Here is a 20027-nt window from a genome sequence, read left to right on the forward strand (position 1 = left end):
AGGAGATACAGGGGAGAACTTGGCCTTGGGGCCCTGAGGAGATACAGAAGATAACTTGGCCTTGGGGCCCTGAGGAGATACAGGAGATATAGCCCCTTACATAGACTCTCAGCCAGACAGCTGTGGCCCTGGCCCTGCTCGATCACAAACCCTCCAGCTGGTCTTCACTGCCCCAGAAATTGGGCCATGCCCTCTTGCACCTCTATGATAACAGCTATTAAGAAAGGGTTTACCAGCTCAGCTGCAAAACAAGTTCAGGGCCCTGTCTAGTGCTGGCTCCATCCTCCTTAGCAACAGACTGGGCTCAGCTACATCACATGGTGTGGGACTTGCTCCCACGCCTGTGAAAATCTACACAAGTCAGATCTCTGCTTGGGAGATTTGAAGGTTTTTCCTTTTGGCTCCCCTCATTACACTATGCTATCATCTCCCCTCACCTAGCTTCTCTCTGGGTTTTGAAGGGAAGGTCTTCAGTTGGGGCCCCACCATACTGTCGTTGGCAGGATGTCATATCCTTCCTAATTGGTCTCCTACCGCAAGACAGGAAGCTCTCCCTCAAGATGAAGCTCTCCTGAAAGGTAATTTTGCATCTGCCTCTCTGACCAGTGATTTGTTCCAACAGTCACTACCTCTGAAAAATGATCCTTAGCTGGGACGACCATTAGTCAGTGCTGAGTATCTGCCCCTTCCTGGGTCCAAGGAATCCTGTTTATTGCCAGTCTCTCTGAAGAGGCTATTCCTGGACCATTCTCCTTTTCTACTCGCTTCTTCAAAAGTTACTAGGACAAAGTCCCTACTTTTGGGACTGCTTAATATCAAATTTGGTGTATCTGCAGGTTACAGACGGCTAGCCCAGGCTCTCTTGCTCACAGAGCAATGGGTAGGTGGGGAGGAAGACCAAGAGAAATGGCTGGGCTCCAATATCCAGGCCTAGGAGATTTCTATACCACTGTGGATGGCTCTCTCATCTGTCTCCATTCTACAGTTATTCTCTGGCGCATGCATAAACACCTAAGGCAATTTCGCTAAGAACTCAGTGTTAGGAGATGCTGCAGTGCAGTCCAGCCCAGAATTTGCATCATTAGTTCCGGATCTTACTCTGGAGTCTCTCAGGGAGACAAGGGAGTCCTTCCAGGCAAGGTATATTATATATGCACAGCAGTGTTGCTGAGCACATGGGCACTCTTCATACCTAACCAGCCTGGTGCTACGGAGCGGGGAAAGGGTTCATTCCCACCCCAGCATTACAGAGCGAGTAATAACTGAGAAGACAATTTCCCGCCTCTATGTGTATTTGCATCTTAAAAGGCATCTTTGTCATCTTCTTTCGAATTTGGGGAATTGAACCCAAGGCCTTCCCATGGCATTCCCCCACTTACATCTCCAACGACGTTGAGTCTTACCTGAAAAGCTTATGGGGATTGGAGGTGCAAAATGTAAGTGGGACACAAAATGTTAAGCACTTTGCATTTTTTTTTTCACTGAACTTTCTTTAGCAAATAAAGGCTCCTATTATTGCTGACGCCACTGGAAGTGCTACTAGAATCAGCTGATGGGGAAGAGAGACAAACTTACCCCTTCCACCAGGCAAAGATGATGCGGCCCAACATACCCGTTGAGTCTGCGGGTGGGAAGAAGGTGTCAGTAAGGGCAAGGAATGAACCCGGGAGCTGCAGGGCAAGACAGACACTGGCACCGAACTGGCTGATTCACTTGAGGTCACGCTGCACTTGGGAAAACATCTGGTGTGACAAATTCTAGACAGATTTAATACGGAGGGTTCGCTGAGGTCAGCAGCTTTTCACCGTGTACAAAGCAGACAGGAAATATTGTTTGCAGCATCATTAGACAGGCTGTCCAAGAACCGAGCTGATGCTGAATAGCAGGAAAACTCTGAGATAATGTGAATGCTTGGAGCTAAGGGTATAATCTTGGTAGATTAACTCAGTGGTAGATTAGACAGTGGAGAAAACCACATGAGCCAAGTGGTCACACCAACTCGCTTAGGATTCTAATCTTGTGTGAGAGACTAACTCCTAGAAACTACGTTCAGCACAATATGCTCTTCAGGAGGCTCTACAACTACGGCACTGAGGCATACACGGCTATCGGGCACAACTGTTCAAAAGTTTGTCTAGTCTATAGCTGTTTCTGTAACAAAAAGGAAGAACTGAGCAGCTTTGCAAAATTGTCTGACCCATCAAACATCTGCAAATTCAGCCTGCCCCTACGGAGGGACAGCATCCATTAGGCCTAGCAGGAGGATTACGAGGAAGGGATGTTTTAGAATCAGACAACTGGGGAGAGACTCCCAGGGTAGCACCAGAAAGGACACAGATGGGGTGGAGGACTCTATCTTGCTTGAGTTTGAGGGCAGAGACCCTTAAACAGAGAATGCAAAGAGAAGCTGATACTTGCACAGCCTCCATGCTTGTGTGCCTTCTACTAGACATGCTGAGCCTTGGGCTTCAGGATTATTGCGAAGAGCTCTGATAGACACCTGAAGTACTTTCAACTCCCACAATCAGCAGTGTTGGTAAGGATCATTCTATTTCATAGGCAAAGCAACTGAATCTCGAAGAAAATATATGAACAAACTTTATATCAACTATATCTCCAACTTTTCTGAAAGACTGATGTCAGTGGGAATACAGGGGTTTACCTTCCCTCACTATTGCAATCTTTCAAAAGATATTATGTGTAAGAAACTTTCCTATCCAGATTGCTCTACTTCTGCATTGCTGTCCCTTGCCTGGACCTTATACAAGGTATCCTACTTTCTATAACTCACTTGAACTTCTTCTCTTCAAGGACATTATAAACAAAATTTTTATGTTTAAAATTTTTATATTAGACCAATTTGTCATTTTGAATGTGACAAGATTACTATTATTGATTCTGAGAGAGTCACTGGGACAGACTCCATTTCTTCCTTTTAGTTGCATCAACATGCCATATATCCTACTTGGGCCATCTGACAGAGTCAAGGGGAGGTCTGTGAGTCAACAGAAGCAGTCTCTAGGACCCTCATCACAGTCTGGAGGGTGGCACTATGATAAAATAATGAGATAATGTCCTATCTACTATCTGGAAGCTGATATTATCTACCAGAACAGGACATTTAATTCTTACTTCTTCTTTGCCTTACAATTAGCAGCGTTGAACATGTAGAAGTTTCAGTCTAACTGAAGAACTAGTAATCACCTTGTCCACAAGTTCTATATGGATGTGCTATAGAATCCCTGCAAAAGAGCAGCAGCTATGAAGTTTCTGCCCCCAGCCCATTCTAGTCCCATTGCCACACTTGCAGGCCCAGCTTGGGATGTGCACTACATGGAACCATCTTTGCCTGCTCCGTTCCTCTGATATCACCAACATCTCCACATCTCCACACTTAAAGGTCCATCTCCAATACAGCAGCTCATTCACTGGTTGTCCCTAGCCTCACATTGGTCATGCAGTTCCTGCACCTAAGGCTCAACACAAGGCAGGCCATAATCGCATATCACAAAGCCAAAAAATCCAGGTCACATCATGAAAACATAAGCAATATGAAAGGCCAATAGAGTGTGTCCCGACTCAATCCAGCAGTCCTCCAGAAATGTTTGTCAGTGAGAACTACATGAACCCAGGATACCAAATACAGAAGAACAATCATGAACTTCATTAAAGAATTCAAGGAGCTTAAGAAAGACTAAAAAATCAGCTCAATCAACATAAAGAGGATAACAATAAATGCCTGAATGCTGTCCAAGAAAACACTAATGGAGACATTCAGTGTCTCAAATATTAATTCAGTGAAGAGATAGAAATGTTGATGAGAACTCAAGCTGAAATTAAGGTGGAACTGAAAAACTTAATAACCCAATTAGAAAACCGAGGAGGGAAGTGTGTAAGTACAATGGATCTTGTAGAAATTAGAATATCAAGATCTGAAGATAGAGTAGAGGAATTAGACCACACAAGCAAAAAATAAAAACATATGCAAGGAACATGGAATAACTCTGAGGCACCAAGAAAGAAAAAAAAAAAACAACAAAAAACAGATCTTCAAATTGTAGGAACAAATGGACAAGAATTCCAAGTCAACAGGACTTCAACAAGACCATAGAAGAAAACTGTCCCAATTTAAAGAAAGGCATACCTATAAGATACAAGGAACACACAAAACACCACACAGACAAGACCAGAGAGACTCCCAGGACATACTGTAGTTAAAGCATTAAATATACAGAACAAAGAGTGGATATTGAAAGCATCAAGAAAAAAAATCATAAGCCACTTATAAAGAAAAACCCATCAGTATAACAACTGATTGAAAACCAAAGCCTGGGACAATGCACTTGACCTACTGCCAACCTAGACTACTGTACCCAGCAAAATGATCTGCCATGGTTGAAGGATGAAAAAATAGGCCAAAAGAACCCAAGTACAGTAAACCAGCCACACAAAGAATTCTGGAAGCAATACTTTGGACTAAAGAGAGGAATCAGCACAGCTGAGACTATAAAAACAAATAAAGCAATAATTTCCAAAACAACAGTGTAAAACTAAGAACACAAAAAAGAAAGTCAAGAATATGACAGTAATCAACACAAATCTTTTAATAATAATTTTAAATATTAATAATTTTAACTTTACAATCAAAAGACATGGCTTAGTTGAAAGGATTAAGAAACAAAATCCACCTGCCCGCGGTCTACAAGACATGTCACCTATCTTCAAGAATAAGCAAAACCTTGGAGTGAAAGGCTGGGAAAAGTATTCCAAAACAGAAACATTTCCAAACTCTAAGAAGCCAGTATCACTCTATACCAAAGCCAGTAAAGACACAACTACAACAACAAAAAGATAACTACGGGCAAATATAACTCATAAACATTGATATAAAATCCTCAATAAAATATCTCAATTGAAAACAGAATATAGACATATAACGAAAGACCATCTACCCTGATCAAGTTGCCTTTATCCCAGAAATGTGGGCTATATAACATCTATAAATCGATAAATACAATAAATCATATGAATGGACTTTAAAGACAAAAATCACATGATCATATCAATAGATGCAGAAAAGGCCTTTGACAAAATCTAACACTTTTCAATAAAAGTGCTAAAGAGAGCAGGACTGGAGAGAACATATCGCAACATAACAAAGGCTATACATTACATGACAAACCCACAGCCAACATTATCCTCAACAAAGAAAACTCAAAGTAGTCCCATCAGAATCATAAATGAGACAGGGCTGTCCACTGTATTGACTCTTTCTCAGTATAGGACTTAAAGCACTAACTAGAGCAATAAAATGAGAAGGAAATCAAAGGCAAACAAATAGGAAAGGAAGTCAAATAATCCCTATCTGCAGATTATATATATGTCTCAAAAATTCCACCAGAAAATGTCTAGAAACAATAATTATTTCAAGTACCAGAATACAATATCAGCTTACAAAACTCAGCAGTCTTTCTATACATGGACAAGGTAATCGTGGGAACACTGCCATTTACAATAGCTCCATCCCGTAACCACAATCTAGGAATAAACAAGTAGAAAGGTGAGAGACCTCTACAATGAAAACTTTAACTCTCTGAAGAAAGAGATTGAGAAAGACTGGAAGAGAGAAAGCCCTCCTCTATTCATGGATTAGTAGAATTAATATTGTGGAAATGACCATTCTGCCAAAAGCAATTTATAGGTTCACTACAATCACAATCAAATCCTCATGAAATTCTTCACAGAAATAGAAAATACCACCCTAAAATTTACTTGGAACCACAAAAGACACTGGATAGCCAAAGCAATCCTGAACAAAGATAACAATGCTGGAGAGGTTACTATTCCAGACTTCAAACTATATTACAGAATTACAGGTAACAAAAACAGTACGGTGCTGGCACAAAAGATCATGAAACAAATAGCAGATGTAAGTACAGGCATCTGACATTTGAGGAAGATGCTAACACATACATGGAGCAAGAAAAGAATCTCCCACAAGTGGCGCTAGGAAAACTGGATGTCTTCGTGTAGATAAATAAAATTATATCTGTATCTTAGCCAGTATTCTATTGCTACGAAGAGACACCATGACCACAGCAACTCTTACAAAGTGGGGTTGGGCCTGGCTTACAGTTCAGTGGTTTGGTCCATTATGATCATGGTGGGAAGCATGATGCGACAGGCAGGCAGATGCGGTGTTGGAGAAGGGGCTGAGGGTTCTACATCTGGATTTGCAGGCAGCAGCAACAGTGAGACTAGGTCTGAAACCTCAAAGCCTGACCACAGTAACACACTTCAACAAGGCCACGTCTCCTAATAGTGCCACTCCCTGTGAGCCTATGAGGGGCATTTTCATTCAAACCACAACCTATATGTATCATCTTACACACACACACACACACACACACACACACACACACACACACACAGACACAAAACCTGACACACTGAAACAGCTACAGGGTAGTGCCCTACAGGATAACAATGGACAAGTGGGACCTCATAACACTAAAAAACTTCTATACAGCTAACAGCACAATCAACTGAGTGAAGAAGAGACCAACAGAATATTTTCCAGCTCTACATCTGACAGAGGATTAATATCCAGGAACTCAAAAAACAAAGAGTCAGGAAAAGAAATGACCCAAGGTTTTTAAAATGGCATATGGATCTGAATAGAGTTCTCAAAAGAATAAATAAAAATGTCTAGGAAATATTAAAATGCTAGGGTTAGGTGGGTAGATGTGGGGTAGGAGGAAACCCTCATTCACTCTTGGTAGAATTGAGTATGTGGAGAATTCCTACTCCACAGACACTTGCTCAGCCTTGTTGACTGCTATTCTTTTCACAGTAGTTAGGAAATGAAAACTACCCAAATGTCCTTCAACAGATAATGGATACTGAAAATGTGGTACATATATACACAATGACATTTTATTCAGACATTAAAAAGATGACATCTGTAGGTAAGTAGATAGAAGTAGAAAATATACTGAGTGAGGTAGCCCAGAGCAGAAAGACAAACACCCTATGTTCTCTCTTAGCTTTTATCATAGTCTTAAATCTTTAAGATTTGAGTATATTACCTGGAATAACTTCAGAAACCAGGAAAGAGAAAAGAAACAATGGTAGGAAGGAAAGCAGGAAGAAGCAGCTCCAGGGAAGCCAATGGTAGGATACAGGTGTCATGTATGTGCTGAGAACTAAAACCAGGTCCTCCAGAAGAGCAGCCCATGCTCTTAACTGCTGAGCCATCCCTCCAGCTCCTACACCTGATATTGTAAACCTATCCCAGTTCCTGTGCCTAGTGAGGCCATGGACCCTAGAGGAGGACCCACTGGTTCCCATTCCCTCAACTAGTATAATTCCTTACTACATTCTAAATGCTAATTCTTATACCCATAAATAGCTCTCGTCCTTTATTAAAGCAAAACAAAATTCTTTTTGCAGCCAGTGAAAGCCACAGCTGCTCCAAATACAGAGTACAGCTGATCATTGGGTGCCCAACCTCAATGCAATACAATTCCCACATCTAAGGTTCAGGGAACATCTCAGAAGATGGGGCAGAAAAATTACAAGAGCCAAAGGACCAGGATGTCCGCTTCAAGACAGCGCCTTCCATGTATGTTCGGGAAGCTGAATTCATGAAATTGCAACAACGTGGTTGCCTAGACAAGACCTGAAAAATGATGCCAACTGACATGCCAGCATGGACAGGGGGAAGCTCCCAAGGCTCCACCCCTCAGTAAAGAGGTACAGGCCATTAGTAGAGGCTGAGGGAGAATCTGTCTTCTCCAGGGATGTGTTCCCTGAAAGGCTGTCCAATCCCAATATTAAATGAACTTGGCGGTGTGTGTGTGTGTGTGTGTGTGTGTGTGTGTGTGTGTATGTGTGTAACAATAATTAAAAAAAAAAGAGGCCATGTACCTTCCCAGTGGAGGTGGTGAGAGAAAAGAGGAAGTAAATCAGGTAAATACACATATATATGTAAAGTCACATACAAAATTCTCAAAACAGAAATAAAAATAAAAACATGTAAGTCAGTTGGCCTGGGTCTGCTTGCAGTTTCTCTGCCTATAGTAGTCATTAAGAGACACATTGTACGGAAGAGGGCAAAAAGGCCTGGCCTATAATATTAAATATCGGCTGCTAGTGATATTACTAATGTTCATTACAACAACTGACACAATTCCATTTGGAGTGTGTGTATTAGTTGGGGTTCTACTGCGGTGATAAAGCAATGGCCACGGGCAGCTTGGGGTAGAATGCTGGAGTACTATTTTGTGTCCTGTTGAAAGGCTGCCCTTGTATACTCAAATGCTGATTTCTGGACCAGCAGAGAGCTGAGTGCAAACTTTGGTATTGTCAAACATCTCCTGTCCCAATGCTTTATAAACATTGAGTGTTTTCCATCACCTTCTGATCAGTTAATAAAAAGCTGAATGGCCAAAAGCTGAGGAAGGAGAGAACAGGCAAGACTTCCAGGGAGATAGGAACTCTGGAAAAGAAAGAGATGCAAAAAGATTTGCCTATGAGACACAGATGAAGTCAGACATACGAAACTGGGGAGAGGTAAAGAGTCACGTGGCAGAACACAGATTAATATAAATGGCTTAATTTAAGTTATAAGAGCTCGCTGGGAACAAGAGTAGGCTAAGGCATAAAATAAAAATAATATAAATAATACTATAAATAATAAAATATAATATAGTAACATAAATAATAAAATAAAAATAAATATGTCTCCTTGCCATTATCAGAGACGGGCATAGAAAGTATGGTTTTATATATGGTTTTAGAGGAAAAGGTTTATTTGGCTTACATAGTCAGGTCATAGGCCACCAAGGGAAGTCAAGGCAGGTACTGAAGTACAGCAAGATCCGAGAGACAGGAACTGAAGCAGAAGCCACAGAGGAGTGCTGCTGGCTTGATTGCTCAGCTTGCGTTTTTATACAGCCCAGGGCAACCTGCCCAGGGATGGCACTGCCCAGTGGACTGAGCCCTGCCACCTCAACCGTCAATTAAGAAGTTCCCCAGCAGGGTGGTGGTGGTGCACAACTCTGACCCCAGCACTCTGGGAGGCAGGGCAGGCGGATGGAGTTCAAGGCCAGCCTGGTCTACACAGTGAATCCAGGACAGCCTAAGCTATAAGAGAAATCCTGTCTCAAAACAAACACACAAACAAAAAGGTTTAGACCAATCTCATGGAAGCATGTTCTTAACTGAGGTTCCCTTTTTTCAGATGACCTTAGCTTGTTTCAAGTTGATAAACAAACAAACAAACAAACAACAAACACTTTCAAGCAAAACTAACCAACCAACCAACCAGGGGAGTGTGTGTCTGAAAATGATTATGTCATACATTCCAAAGCCAGGCAGAGTAGTACGTGCCTTTAATTCCAAGTAAAGGCTCCAGTGATAAATGAAGATCTAGGCTAGCCTATGCTACACACACACACACACACACACACACACACACACACACACACACACAAAATTCCAAGAGTGCCTCTTATTTGGTGCTCTGTGTATAAACATCTTACCCTTGAGAAAAACAAGCTTGTAAAATCCTTTTTGATAAAACTTCTGCTTTGACCTCATAATGAGCATATAGATAAAATCACTGCTTTAAACATAATAAACAAAAGTATCTAGTTAGATACTGTTCTAATGAAAGAACTTACAATCAATAGTCCTACTATAACTCCCTTTTATGTAACGATTGTATCTATTCTTGAATGCGGTAATTTTTCTTACATAGAAAACCTTTTGTCTTAGAAGGTATAAACCCCAGGACAGAAATAAAGTTGTTGGCTGGAGTGTTCCTCCATCCACCAAATATGTGTCTGTCAGTCTGACTGTCTGTGTATATGTATACATGTATGAATGTCTGGGTGTCTGTATAAATACATATATATATGTACAAGTGCGTAAACATCAGCATGATGGGGGCTCCCTTGAATGTCTGTGTGAATGTGTACATGTCTGCATGTCTGGTTGTTTGTCTGTATGAACATATGAACTAATACTATGGAATGTGTAGGAATGCATGATCTCTCTCTCTCTCTCTCACTCACTAATAAAGTGCCTCTGAGCCCATGCAGGTGGTCTGCTGCTCATCCCTGAGTAAAAGAGCTTAATTTACTTACTAGTGTAAGTAATTAAGTAGTAAACCCTCAAAAAAAAAAAAAAAAAAGCCTGAAGAGTAATTTATCAGGCTGACTCTGTGTGCATCTCCTCAGTCTGTCCCCTGTCCATGTCAAAGCTGGGCTTTGACATCTGGACTGGCTTTGTAGATGGGTCTGGCCTCAAACTTACGGAGATCCGCCCGCCTCAGCTTCCCTGAGTGCTAGGATTAAGGCGTGTACAACTATGCCCGCTAAATGTGCTCAGTTCTAATAGTGGGACCTTCTGATCGCCAAACAGTCCAGGGATGCTCACCAAAGATGGAGCCACGCCTCTGACAGAAGGTGCGCTTGCCCCGCCCCTTGGGTTCATTTAAATTCACCGAAAATAACAGGGAAAGACAGAGGCCGGAAGACTAAGCCACAGGCTCTCCTAAACAAGTGGCAATGAAAGAAGTGGCAATTTCCCTTTTCTCTGCTTCACTCTCCAGGAGGCACGATGCTAAATAAGCTTTGTTTTTCTTGGTGATTTTCAAAAAGCTGTAAACTCTCAGCACATGGTCACTATAATCATTTTTACATCTCTGTCTACTATCCCAGAGGAGTCAGAATACATTTTATCAATTCCATAACCGTTCTCCTACTGGGAAGTTTTATGTAATAAACTGCATTTCTATGCCATCCTGCATAAAGTAGGATAAAAGCTGATTTAAGGACGAGGGACCCAGATGACTTAGAGCTTCCGAAGTTTGCTTGGGTAACAAGTTGTGTCACTTAGGCTGATTCACTGAGGAGGGTTCCCCGCAATGGGCGAGATGGGGGCAGAATACTGTTCTAGGCATGGGGACACACAGCTTCTGTGTACTGTCTAATCCGCCTGCAGACCGTAAACAACAAGAGCTACTGTTGGAGGTCAGAACCGCAGGGCTAAGATTTGCCAGAGCGAGAAGCGAGGGCAAGGCTCGCGGGATCCAGCTCACCTTTCACGAGCCAGGTGGACGTGGCAGCTGAAACAGAGGCTTTTGCGTCGCCGACCCCTAGGCCCTGCAATACTGCCTGGGTAGCTAGGGAGCCAGAGAGGCTGGAAGCAAAGGCCTGGGGAGAAAAGAAGCGGCGTGAGGAGGGGTCGCAGGAGCACAGGGCTCACAACGCTACTCCAGACCTCACTGGTGCTGCGCCCCAGCCTCCCACGTGCAAATGCAGATGCAGTGGCCTGTTCGCTGGGTCCTCGGCCATAAACCGCCCCCTGCCCGTCCCCGCACGGCGTCGTCCGGCCGGACCTGCACGGAATCCCACAGCTGGTACGGCAGGTAGTCCGGGCTGACGCTGTCAGGGAAGCCCCGAGGCAGCAGCACGGCTCGGAGGCCGGAAAGAACGGGCAGCGCTGCCCAGGGCGCCCCGCCACCACCCGCGTCCTGCCCGGGCTTCGCCGTCGGGGCCCGGGACAGCCAGCCCCGGCGCGGAGCCCCTTCCCAGTGCAGGCTCCCGTCGGCGGCAGCACGGCAGCCGCGCGGGGCTCCGGAGCCGAACTGCTCCGTGCACAGCGGGGCCCGCAGGCTCGCGGCGTCAGCCATCTCCAAGGCCGAGTCCATCCAACGCGGCAAAAGCCACAGGAACAACATTTCCTGTTTGGCTACGGCGGCCGCGGAGGGGCAATACTCTTTCAACAACTTAGAAATGAGGTTGTCGTGTGCCCTGCCTTCCTGGGACGCACCCCAGGACGGACCTTGCCTGTCTGCCGTGCTTTGGTCCTTAGGAGCAATGGGGGAGCCCGTTGACCCTGAACTCCAGTAATCGGGAGAGGGAATGATGCCCTCCCGGGAAATAGTTGTGGTCGAGACTCCACTCAGATCTCAAACTTCTAGTTGTGTGAGTGAAGAGTATCCCTCTCTGGGACGCAGGTGCCTGTTTTTGGCTGTGAGGCCAGGGACAATATGGTTTTTGAAAATTTGAAAATTAGCTTGTGACTTAATGCGCTTCATTACGGCCGTCTCATGCGTACTTTGTCCCTGTTGTTCCTGTTTACCATTGCCTCCCCAGTTCCCCTGCCGGACTCCTGCTGGACAGACACTCACTCACTCACGCACCCCGAGCTCCACCCCACCCCCCCTCCCCCCCCCGTTCCCGCTTTTGTCCCCTCCTTTCCCCCCCCCCCCCCCCCCTCACACTCCCCCCCCCCCCCCCCCCCCCCGTCTTCATGGTCCCATTTCTAACTTCATGACCTATACCTCCCTCCCTCCACATACACAAATACAAAAATTCAAATCTAGGACTTGCATAATGAGAGAAGACACGGGACCTGTGTCTTTCTGACACAGTCTTCAACTCATGCTCCCGCAAGTGTCATGATTTCACTTTTCTTTATGGGTGAATAAAATTCCACTGTAATTCCACATTTTGTGGCCCAGTTGCCTATTGATGGAGATCCAGACTGATTCCGCTTCTTAGCTGTTGCAGACACTGCAGCAGTAAACAGAGACGCGCCAGCATGTTTGTGGAAGGACCTAAGGCCCTGCGCGCAGCTGCAAGTGGTAGAGCTGTAATCATACAGCAGTTCCAGTTTTTCCTTTGATTCTCACAGCAGCCACACCAGTTTACATTCTCAGCAGCAGCAGAAAGGGTTCTTTGCCAACATATGTTGTTGTTTTGTTACTGAGGAAACCAAGGTTCCCAAGAGAATGTCTTGGTCTCCTTATTGGAAAAAAAAAAAAAAAATGGAAGCTGAGAGAAGGCTTAATGTTCTTCCGGAAGATCAGCGTTCGGTTCCCAGCACTCGGGTCAGGTGAACTAGACACCCTCTTTCAGCCTCCTCAGACAAACACACGGGTGTGCACCTACACACACACACACACACACACACACATGCACACACACATAATAAAATATTTTTTAATAAAAGAATTTAGAAATGGAATGAACAGGAATCTTGAGGACAGTTTTATTAGTTTACCAGGAACACATAGGACAGGTTGTGTGGAAATCCTGTCAACTACCAAGAGGAGAGATGGAGAAAAATCATGCCTTGTAAATTAGGCCTGGAATAGAAGTAGACAGCCTATTAAGAAAGGGTAAAAGCTCTGCCAAGAACGGAGGGGGGCTAGGGCTGAGGAAAGAGCCTGAGCACCTCAGTCAAGGCTGTGTGCTCGTGTAGAGACATCACATAACAGCCCCTCTAGACATGCTGGGCGATGCAAATGGTCCCCCTGACCTTTGACCATTCCCGCCCCTTGAGAGTACACCCAGTTGGGCCAGATGGGCAAGATGGGCCTGGGTAACAACTATTGGAAAAGAACAGCACTGGTACCTAAAATCATTCCGGCAATATGGGGTATCTTTGCTGTGTAAATCTCCCATATGCCTAAGTGGCCAGACTGGCAGTCTCCTGCTAAAACTGTTGAGAGTGTAACCTGGGGCCAGAGCCAAAGGAGAAGTAGGATGACAGCGTACATGGAAAACATCAGCCCAAGGCAGGTATGCGCTAATGACATCTTCGGCTGGGGGCTGACTCTTGTTTCGGCATCAGCCCCAGTGGGCCAGGTGCCTACGCCAAGAGTTTTCCTTCGTTTCTCTCTGTGTGGAGGGAATCTCTCGTTGAGAAGGCGTGTTGTTTGTGTAAGGCTGCAATTAGATCAGCTCTACTGGAACACTAAGGACTGACAACACCATTTACCAATGAGTTCACAGCATCGAGGGGAACATACGTCGGGTGCTACTGAGCTGTGCTCTTCCGCTTTGTGTTCAGTAACCTTGTAGATTGAACATGACCTTGGTGGCGGCATTTAAGCCAAAGAAAGGGCAATATACAAACCTGAGTTTTTCTAGTTTGTGGTTTTTTTGGAGGCTTGAGTTGCTAAAACATCACATTTTTTAATTTTTTCTTTCTTTTTTGCATTTCTTTTTCCTGTTTTTCTATTGTTTAACTGAAAGCCTTTTCAAAGTCCTTAAGTATTTGCATCTTTTAATTTTTAAATACTTTAAATACTTTAATTTGAATTAAAGTATTCACAGAACATACATTCTTCCTTCTTTTTAATTTTCCGTGTCTCATGCCTGACTGCGGTGTTTGCGTGGGAAGAAGAGCATAGCACATCTACCGGAGATGGACTGGACACGGACTGATAAGAAGCTTCGTCATTCCAGAAGGCATTTCCACCTCTTTGCTTTGCTATGCCCAGTGGTGGCTGGGAGTGAACGTTATATCTTCACTTTTGGAAAACCAGCTGACAAAATCACTTCCTGTTTCTGCTGTTTACATTACACACTCTGGAAAATGTTCTGGTTAAAAAATAATCATTTCTCCAGGTAGTGAGGCCACATGCTTTTAATCCCAGCACTTGGGAGGCAGAGGCAGGCAGTTCTCTGAGTTCAAGCCAGCCTGGATAGCCAGGAACACACAGAGAAACTCTGTCTTGAAACAAACAAACAAAAAACAAGAAAGAATGAAAAAAAAAAAAAAAAAGATTTCTAACTCCCTCCCCACTCCCGTAGGTACAGAAGAAGGCAAAGCTTGGCATATAACATCTCACATCTGAGTTTTATTTCTTTGCTTTTGGTGGTGCTACGAAACTCCAAATGGATCCATCTGTATTTCTTTAGCTTTTAATAAAAATTCAAACATATTATTTAATAACGGGTAATAGACCACATGCAGCCTGGCACGCTGGTCGATGGATGCTTACCCTTCCCATCCTCAGAATTGAAAAATACATGTAATTGTTCTTATAGCTGAGAAAAGAAACTGGCTGATTTAGGAAGGAACTATTGTTATCTATAATGACTGCTCTCAGAATCAGCAGGAGCACTTCCAGCACATCCTTGGGCTGGCCACAAGGATGCAAAGCGTGAAACAAAGGAGAAACAACACCTAACACAGTGCATTGCACAAACACGTGGTATTTGTAATTGTTGACAGCTGAAGCATTGTACTCTCACTATTATTTTGTGTATTACAGCTATATGCTTGTTGACTACCATCATGACCAGAAAATTCTGTTATATGCCTCACTCTTTTCTCACTAGAAAATGAGTGCAGGTCAGGAAAGGTGCATTCCATTAATATCAATTAATGAATCAATATCAATTCTTAATTAATTATTAATTAAAAGTTGATATTGTTTATTTAATATATTAATGTTTATTTGTTAATTATTAATAATGGCTTAATATTTGTTAGTGGCTAATAAGTAATTAATCTTTATTAATTATCAAATTGGTTATTTATTGATTATTATTTGTGGATTAGTAAATTATTTGTTAAATTAATGTTTATTAATTAATTAATATAGCACAGTCCAGTGAGGCCAGCAAGAGCATTTTGGAAGAAGAAATCCAAAAAAAATCAGAAGAAACCTTTGCCCTTAGCAAGGGTATCTAAGGTTTTTTTCTAGAGCAGCCATTGCTCATCCTGTCCTGACCATTCCAAAGAGGGAAGTTCTGTCAGAAACATCAGAAGAAGCTACAAAGTGTTTGGCAGTTCCCGGCTGCCAGGTTACAACAGAGGAACAAGAGAAGGAACGAGTTTTGAACTCTGAAGCCTGGGATTGCATTTTCAGGCATATTCTGTGAGCGGTCACAAGGTGTTGGAAATGAGGAGCCCTGCTCGGCCTGCTTACCTTTAACTGGGGGTGTCTTAAAGGTCAGAGCAAATGTGAACCCTTTAGTGGTTTGCTGTCTTTGTTGACTGAGTACTGTCTGAATTGGTGTTGGGATGCAGTGGCAGCGTTTGGAATTACTTTTCAGAGAATGCTGTCATCTTCGTTGTTTCTTGTGTTTACAACAGAAAGCAGGCAGCTTTGTAGAGCTGTGATGAGCTTGTCATGCGTACCATTTTCAAACAGATACAATATTATATGACTTGCTTTCATATCTTAAAGGCACTTGAAAAATATCTATATCTCTTGTAGGTTTTGAAGTTAGCTGGCTCTTTGAAAATCCCTTCATTCAAATGTCATACCATAACCTTTAAGATAAGAAGCTTCATGAACCTTATGGAAAATTTTAAGTCTAACAGTAATATTTTGTATAACTTTATTTTTCAAGTAAAATTTTTATGAAACTTGATTTCTCTAAAGAAAAAAAACAGTCAGGTTGAGAGTTAGAATCATGTCAGATAGACTTCTACATCAAGATAAGTGTGACTACAATATCTGTGTGCAGTCCAGGGACATCGTGAGGGCCAGGTGTCTGTCGTGATCAGAGTGAAAGTCAGGTGGGGAGTCGTATCAGAGCTGACGGTGCAGTTCGAGTTCAGAGTCAGCCTTTGTTCAGGGCTCACTGCAGGGGGCAGATACAGTGTGACTGTAGCTCCATCTCACCTCCTGCCTGTCACCTCTTCTCTACAATTGGTTCAAGAGCTGACATCACAAAGCATCTTCATTCTTTCAGCTCGAGTTTGCTTAGCTTTTCTTCAGTAATGGATCTGAGATATGCTCTGATTCATAGCTTTATTTTCATCTTACTTATTTTATTGTTTTGGACTACTAGAGATCCCACCACCTCTAAAGACAAAGCTCAGAGCCTTCTAGATTGTCTTCTAGGTAGACTTATGACTAAACACATTCAGGATAGGAATGTATGAACATGGACACAATTAAAAGGCACCTTCTCAAATGCGTAGTTTATGGAATGGTTGGTGTTTAGTTGTTCACCTCACTAGACATACCTAGTGATTTATTTTCTTCCCTGGTCTCAGTGCTTGAGGAGGGAGGTTAAATAGCAAGCCAAGGCTTCTCAAGAGATTGCCTTCTGAGTAGTCTCTGCAGGGACACTGTGCAGAGCAACAATGTAAATACAGTGACTTCTTTATCTGGCTCCTCAGTGACTCCTGAACCCACTTAATTCTACTCCAGGTCCCGACCTTGGGTGAAACTGTTTACTGTCCTCTGTGCAAAGGTACTGGATTCACATTAACAGATTTGCCAAGGGATCCAAGGAAAAGTGTCCAGCCTCCATCAAAAGCAATCATCCTCAGAAGGGCATGCACCCTGCTTCCCTGAAACACTGTCACTCCCAGTAAGTCGGGGGGTAGTGGGGCTCAAAATTGGAAGGGTGCCTGGGACACTGCGCTGGTTCCCTCTTACTTTGAACCAGATCTACCCCTCAATTCTTTCTTTTTCTCTCTTTCTTTCTCTTTCTCTTTCTCTCTTTCTCTCTCTCTCTCAGATATTGGGCTTCATAGATGCACCTTAATCTCCTCAAATGTTCCCACTGGAAAGGAACCGTGGAAAACGACATGAAAGCACTCTCCCCTCACACCCCACCACTGCCCCATGCTTCCTGTTTGTGTTGTCAGGAGACTGAACTATGGTCTTAACATTTTTGCTTCATTTTTTTTTTCCTTCTAAGATACAGAGACTAACCTGGCTCTAGAGCCACCTAAACTTCCTAAAGTAAAAAGCCTGAAGCTCAAAAAAAAAAAAAAAAGTGGGGGATGCCTTTAGTCCATGAGTGACAGGAGACAGCCAAGTGGGGAAGCTCACTGCTTCTGCTTCTGAGACCTGGGATCTCTACTGGGTGGTGATGGAGCCCATGGTAAGGCATTTCCCACCTGATGTATAAGAGATGCACTCAATGGTTCCCAACAGCCTATCCACTCCAAATGACCACAATACTCCTCAGAGTGTCTAGGAGGTTGCTTTGTAATAGATGGTCCTAGAATATTGTCAAGCTGGAGCTAAAGGAGGGAGACGGAAATACCAAAACAGAAGATCTGGCAAAGATGACCCAGGCTTCCTGCTCGACAAGCAGGTCGGGAGTCACAATTTATGGAGGACTTCTATCTGTTCTTCTTCCTATCACCTTCCTCATCCAGAGCTTTGTCTTTAATCTGACTGGCTGAACATACATCCTAGTCTAGCATTATCCGGTGTTTTCTTAGAGCTGCCAACCTCTGCTGTACTGAATTAGATCCCTAAAACCATTTTTTAGAGTGCTTAATTAAGAAGGGGGGATCAAATGCTCCCACATCCAGAAACAATGGAGGAAAGAGCCAGGAGTCTTTTAAATCAGAATTAGTATTGGTCTTTATTGGGATGTCAAGGCACAGCAACACCATGGGATGAAGACACAACACAGAGCCAAGGCTTCAGGCTTCTTAGACGTGATGCCCTGAGCCTTGATGCTATGAGGAAGGCACTTCACTGCTTGGGGGATCTTTGGACTTCAGAAAGGTCCTGTATTTGGTCAGAAACTGGCTGCCCAAAGCACTCAGCTCCTGCTGGAGCTCTTTCAGAGTCTTGTCTTGCTCCTGCTGCTCCCCAAGCATGTGCTTCTTGTAATAGTTGATGTACAAGTTTACCCAGTCATCAACCACAGTGACCATGTTTTCCTCGGGGATGAGAGGATCAGAAAAGACCTGGGGGGGAGGGGAGAGAAGGGAGAGAGTTGGTGAGGGAGAATATGGCCAGCCATGTGGAGCGCCCGGTTGGTCTTATAAATGCTCACAACCTCTTTTCTTGGAGTTACACTCCCTCTTTCTAGATATTTGGACCAATGTCACCATTGCCCTTACAGTTTCAAACGAGCCTTCTTTGTCCTTCTCACACACACTCTCTCCATCTCTGTTCTTTGAAACAGGACACGAGCTTACCTGCTGATTCAGCAGAACGTTAAACTCCCTTATTCCTGTAGCGATCAGATCCTTATTGGTCTGAAAAGGGGCCATCTGTCAGTTTAAGAAAGAGGTGAGATTAATCCTCTTCTCCCATGCCTGAGTAGCCTCCCCAATCCTCTCACCACCCCCCACCCCAGTTAACATTCCTTATATCTGAGAGAAATATAAGGAATAGAACCCAAACCCCTTTCCTAGACTTTTTGAGCTCTGCTCTGTGCTGAAGTCACATTTCTACCAACATGGGCTCACCTTCAAGTCTGTCAGTGCTGAGCTGGCCTCACCCACACTCTCCGGGGTTTGTGTGTCCTCTGCACTAAGCTAGATGTGGGCAGTCAGGAGTTAGCTTGAGAAGGAAACGCCCCGCACTGAGGTCCTGAAGGAGCATGATAAGTCATCCTGGGGTGGAGAAGGTGGGTGGTGAGGAGTTAGAAAGATAGAGATACCGAGGAAAAAAACTAGATAACTGAAGCCATAAAATGCAAACAACAAACCAGAAGCACATGCTTACCCTTTCCTCTCTAACCCCAAAACCAGTCCGGAAGTTCTAAGGAAACTAACACTTACTGAACCCCATTACATAACGGGCACCTTTTACATCATATGCAATGTAAGACATTGTATCTCCAATCCACAGCTGCCATAGTAAGAGCAGTTTAGAAGCCCGGCCACCATCCCACATTCCAGAGGCAGAGGAAGGAGAATCAAGGTAAATGCCAGTCCCAGGATATAGCCAAACAAGAACCTGTTCTCAAAAGCAAAGTTTATGCTACATGTGTTCTTTTATGCCGGACACTTTTCCCAAGCATGTATTAAGCATTTATCTTTATAAAAATTCTTTTACAAAATGTAGGATATATACATAGTGGAGCTTTTTCAGCTATAAAGAAAAATGAAATTATGTCTTTGCATCAGCGGAACAAAGGTAACTCTGAATACTTGCCACTATCTCCAAATCATGTGTAACATCTAAATAGTTATGTCCTGGGCTGGCAAGATGGCTCAGTGGTACTTGATGCCAAGCCTGATGACCTGAGTTCAATCCCTGGGACCCTCATGGTAGGAGGAGAGAAATGATTCCTTCAAGTTATCATTTGATGTCCATATGAACACCATGGTGTATAGGCACATCTCTCTTACACACACACACACACACACACACACACACACACACACAAATAGCATGTACCACTTACCAAATCTGACTTAGACATCTACAGTTTAGCCCTCACCCTCACCTTATCTGGTATGTACTGACATCATTTCCATTTTTCAGATGGAGAAACTGAAAG

The 20027-nt window shown here is 43.6% G+C and overlaps 2 protein-coding genes across 3 annotated transcripts in view; both read right to left on the reverse strand.

Moving 5' to 3' along the window:
* Rusf1 (RUS family member 1) overlaps positions 1-11730 on the reverse strand; it is a 25064-nt gene extending 13334 nt beyond the window's left edge. For both annotated transcript variants that reach the window (XM_055608876.1, XM_055608875.1), the window contains exons 1-3: positions 11408-11730; positions 11108-11222; positions 1576-1621 (exon numbers count right to left, since the gene is read on the reverse strand). In XM_055608876.1, coding sequence (XP_055464851.1) covers positions 1576-1621; positions 11108-11222; positions 11408-11719 — 473 coding nt within the window. In that variant the 5' untranslated portion in view covers positions 11720-11730. The remainder of the gene's footprint in view (positions 1-1575; positions 1622-11107; positions 11223-11407) is intronic.
* A 6424-nt stretch (positions 11731-18154) lies between these two features.
* Ahsp (alpha hemoglobin stabilizing protein) lies at positions 18155-19034 on the reverse strand. Its single transcript, XM_055608985.1, has 3 exons — positions 18988-19034; positions 18715-18789; positions 18155-18480 (listed from the first exon to the last, which is right to left on the reverse strand). Exons 2-3 carry the CDS (start codon positions 18787-18789, stop codon positions 18247-18249), a joined length of 309 nt encoding a protein of 102 aa, XP_055464960.1. The 5' UTR covers positions 18988-19034; the 3' UTR covers positions 18155-18246.
* Positions 19035-20027: the final 993 nt, after the last annotated feature.

This window comes from Psammomys obesus, unplaced genomic scaffold, assembly GCF_907164565.1.
Source record: "Psammomys obesus unplaced genomic scaffold, mPsaObe1.curated_primary_1811, whole genome shotgun sequence".
NCBI lineage: Eukaryota > Metazoa > Chordata > Mammalia > Rodentia > Muridae > Psammomys > Psammomys obesus.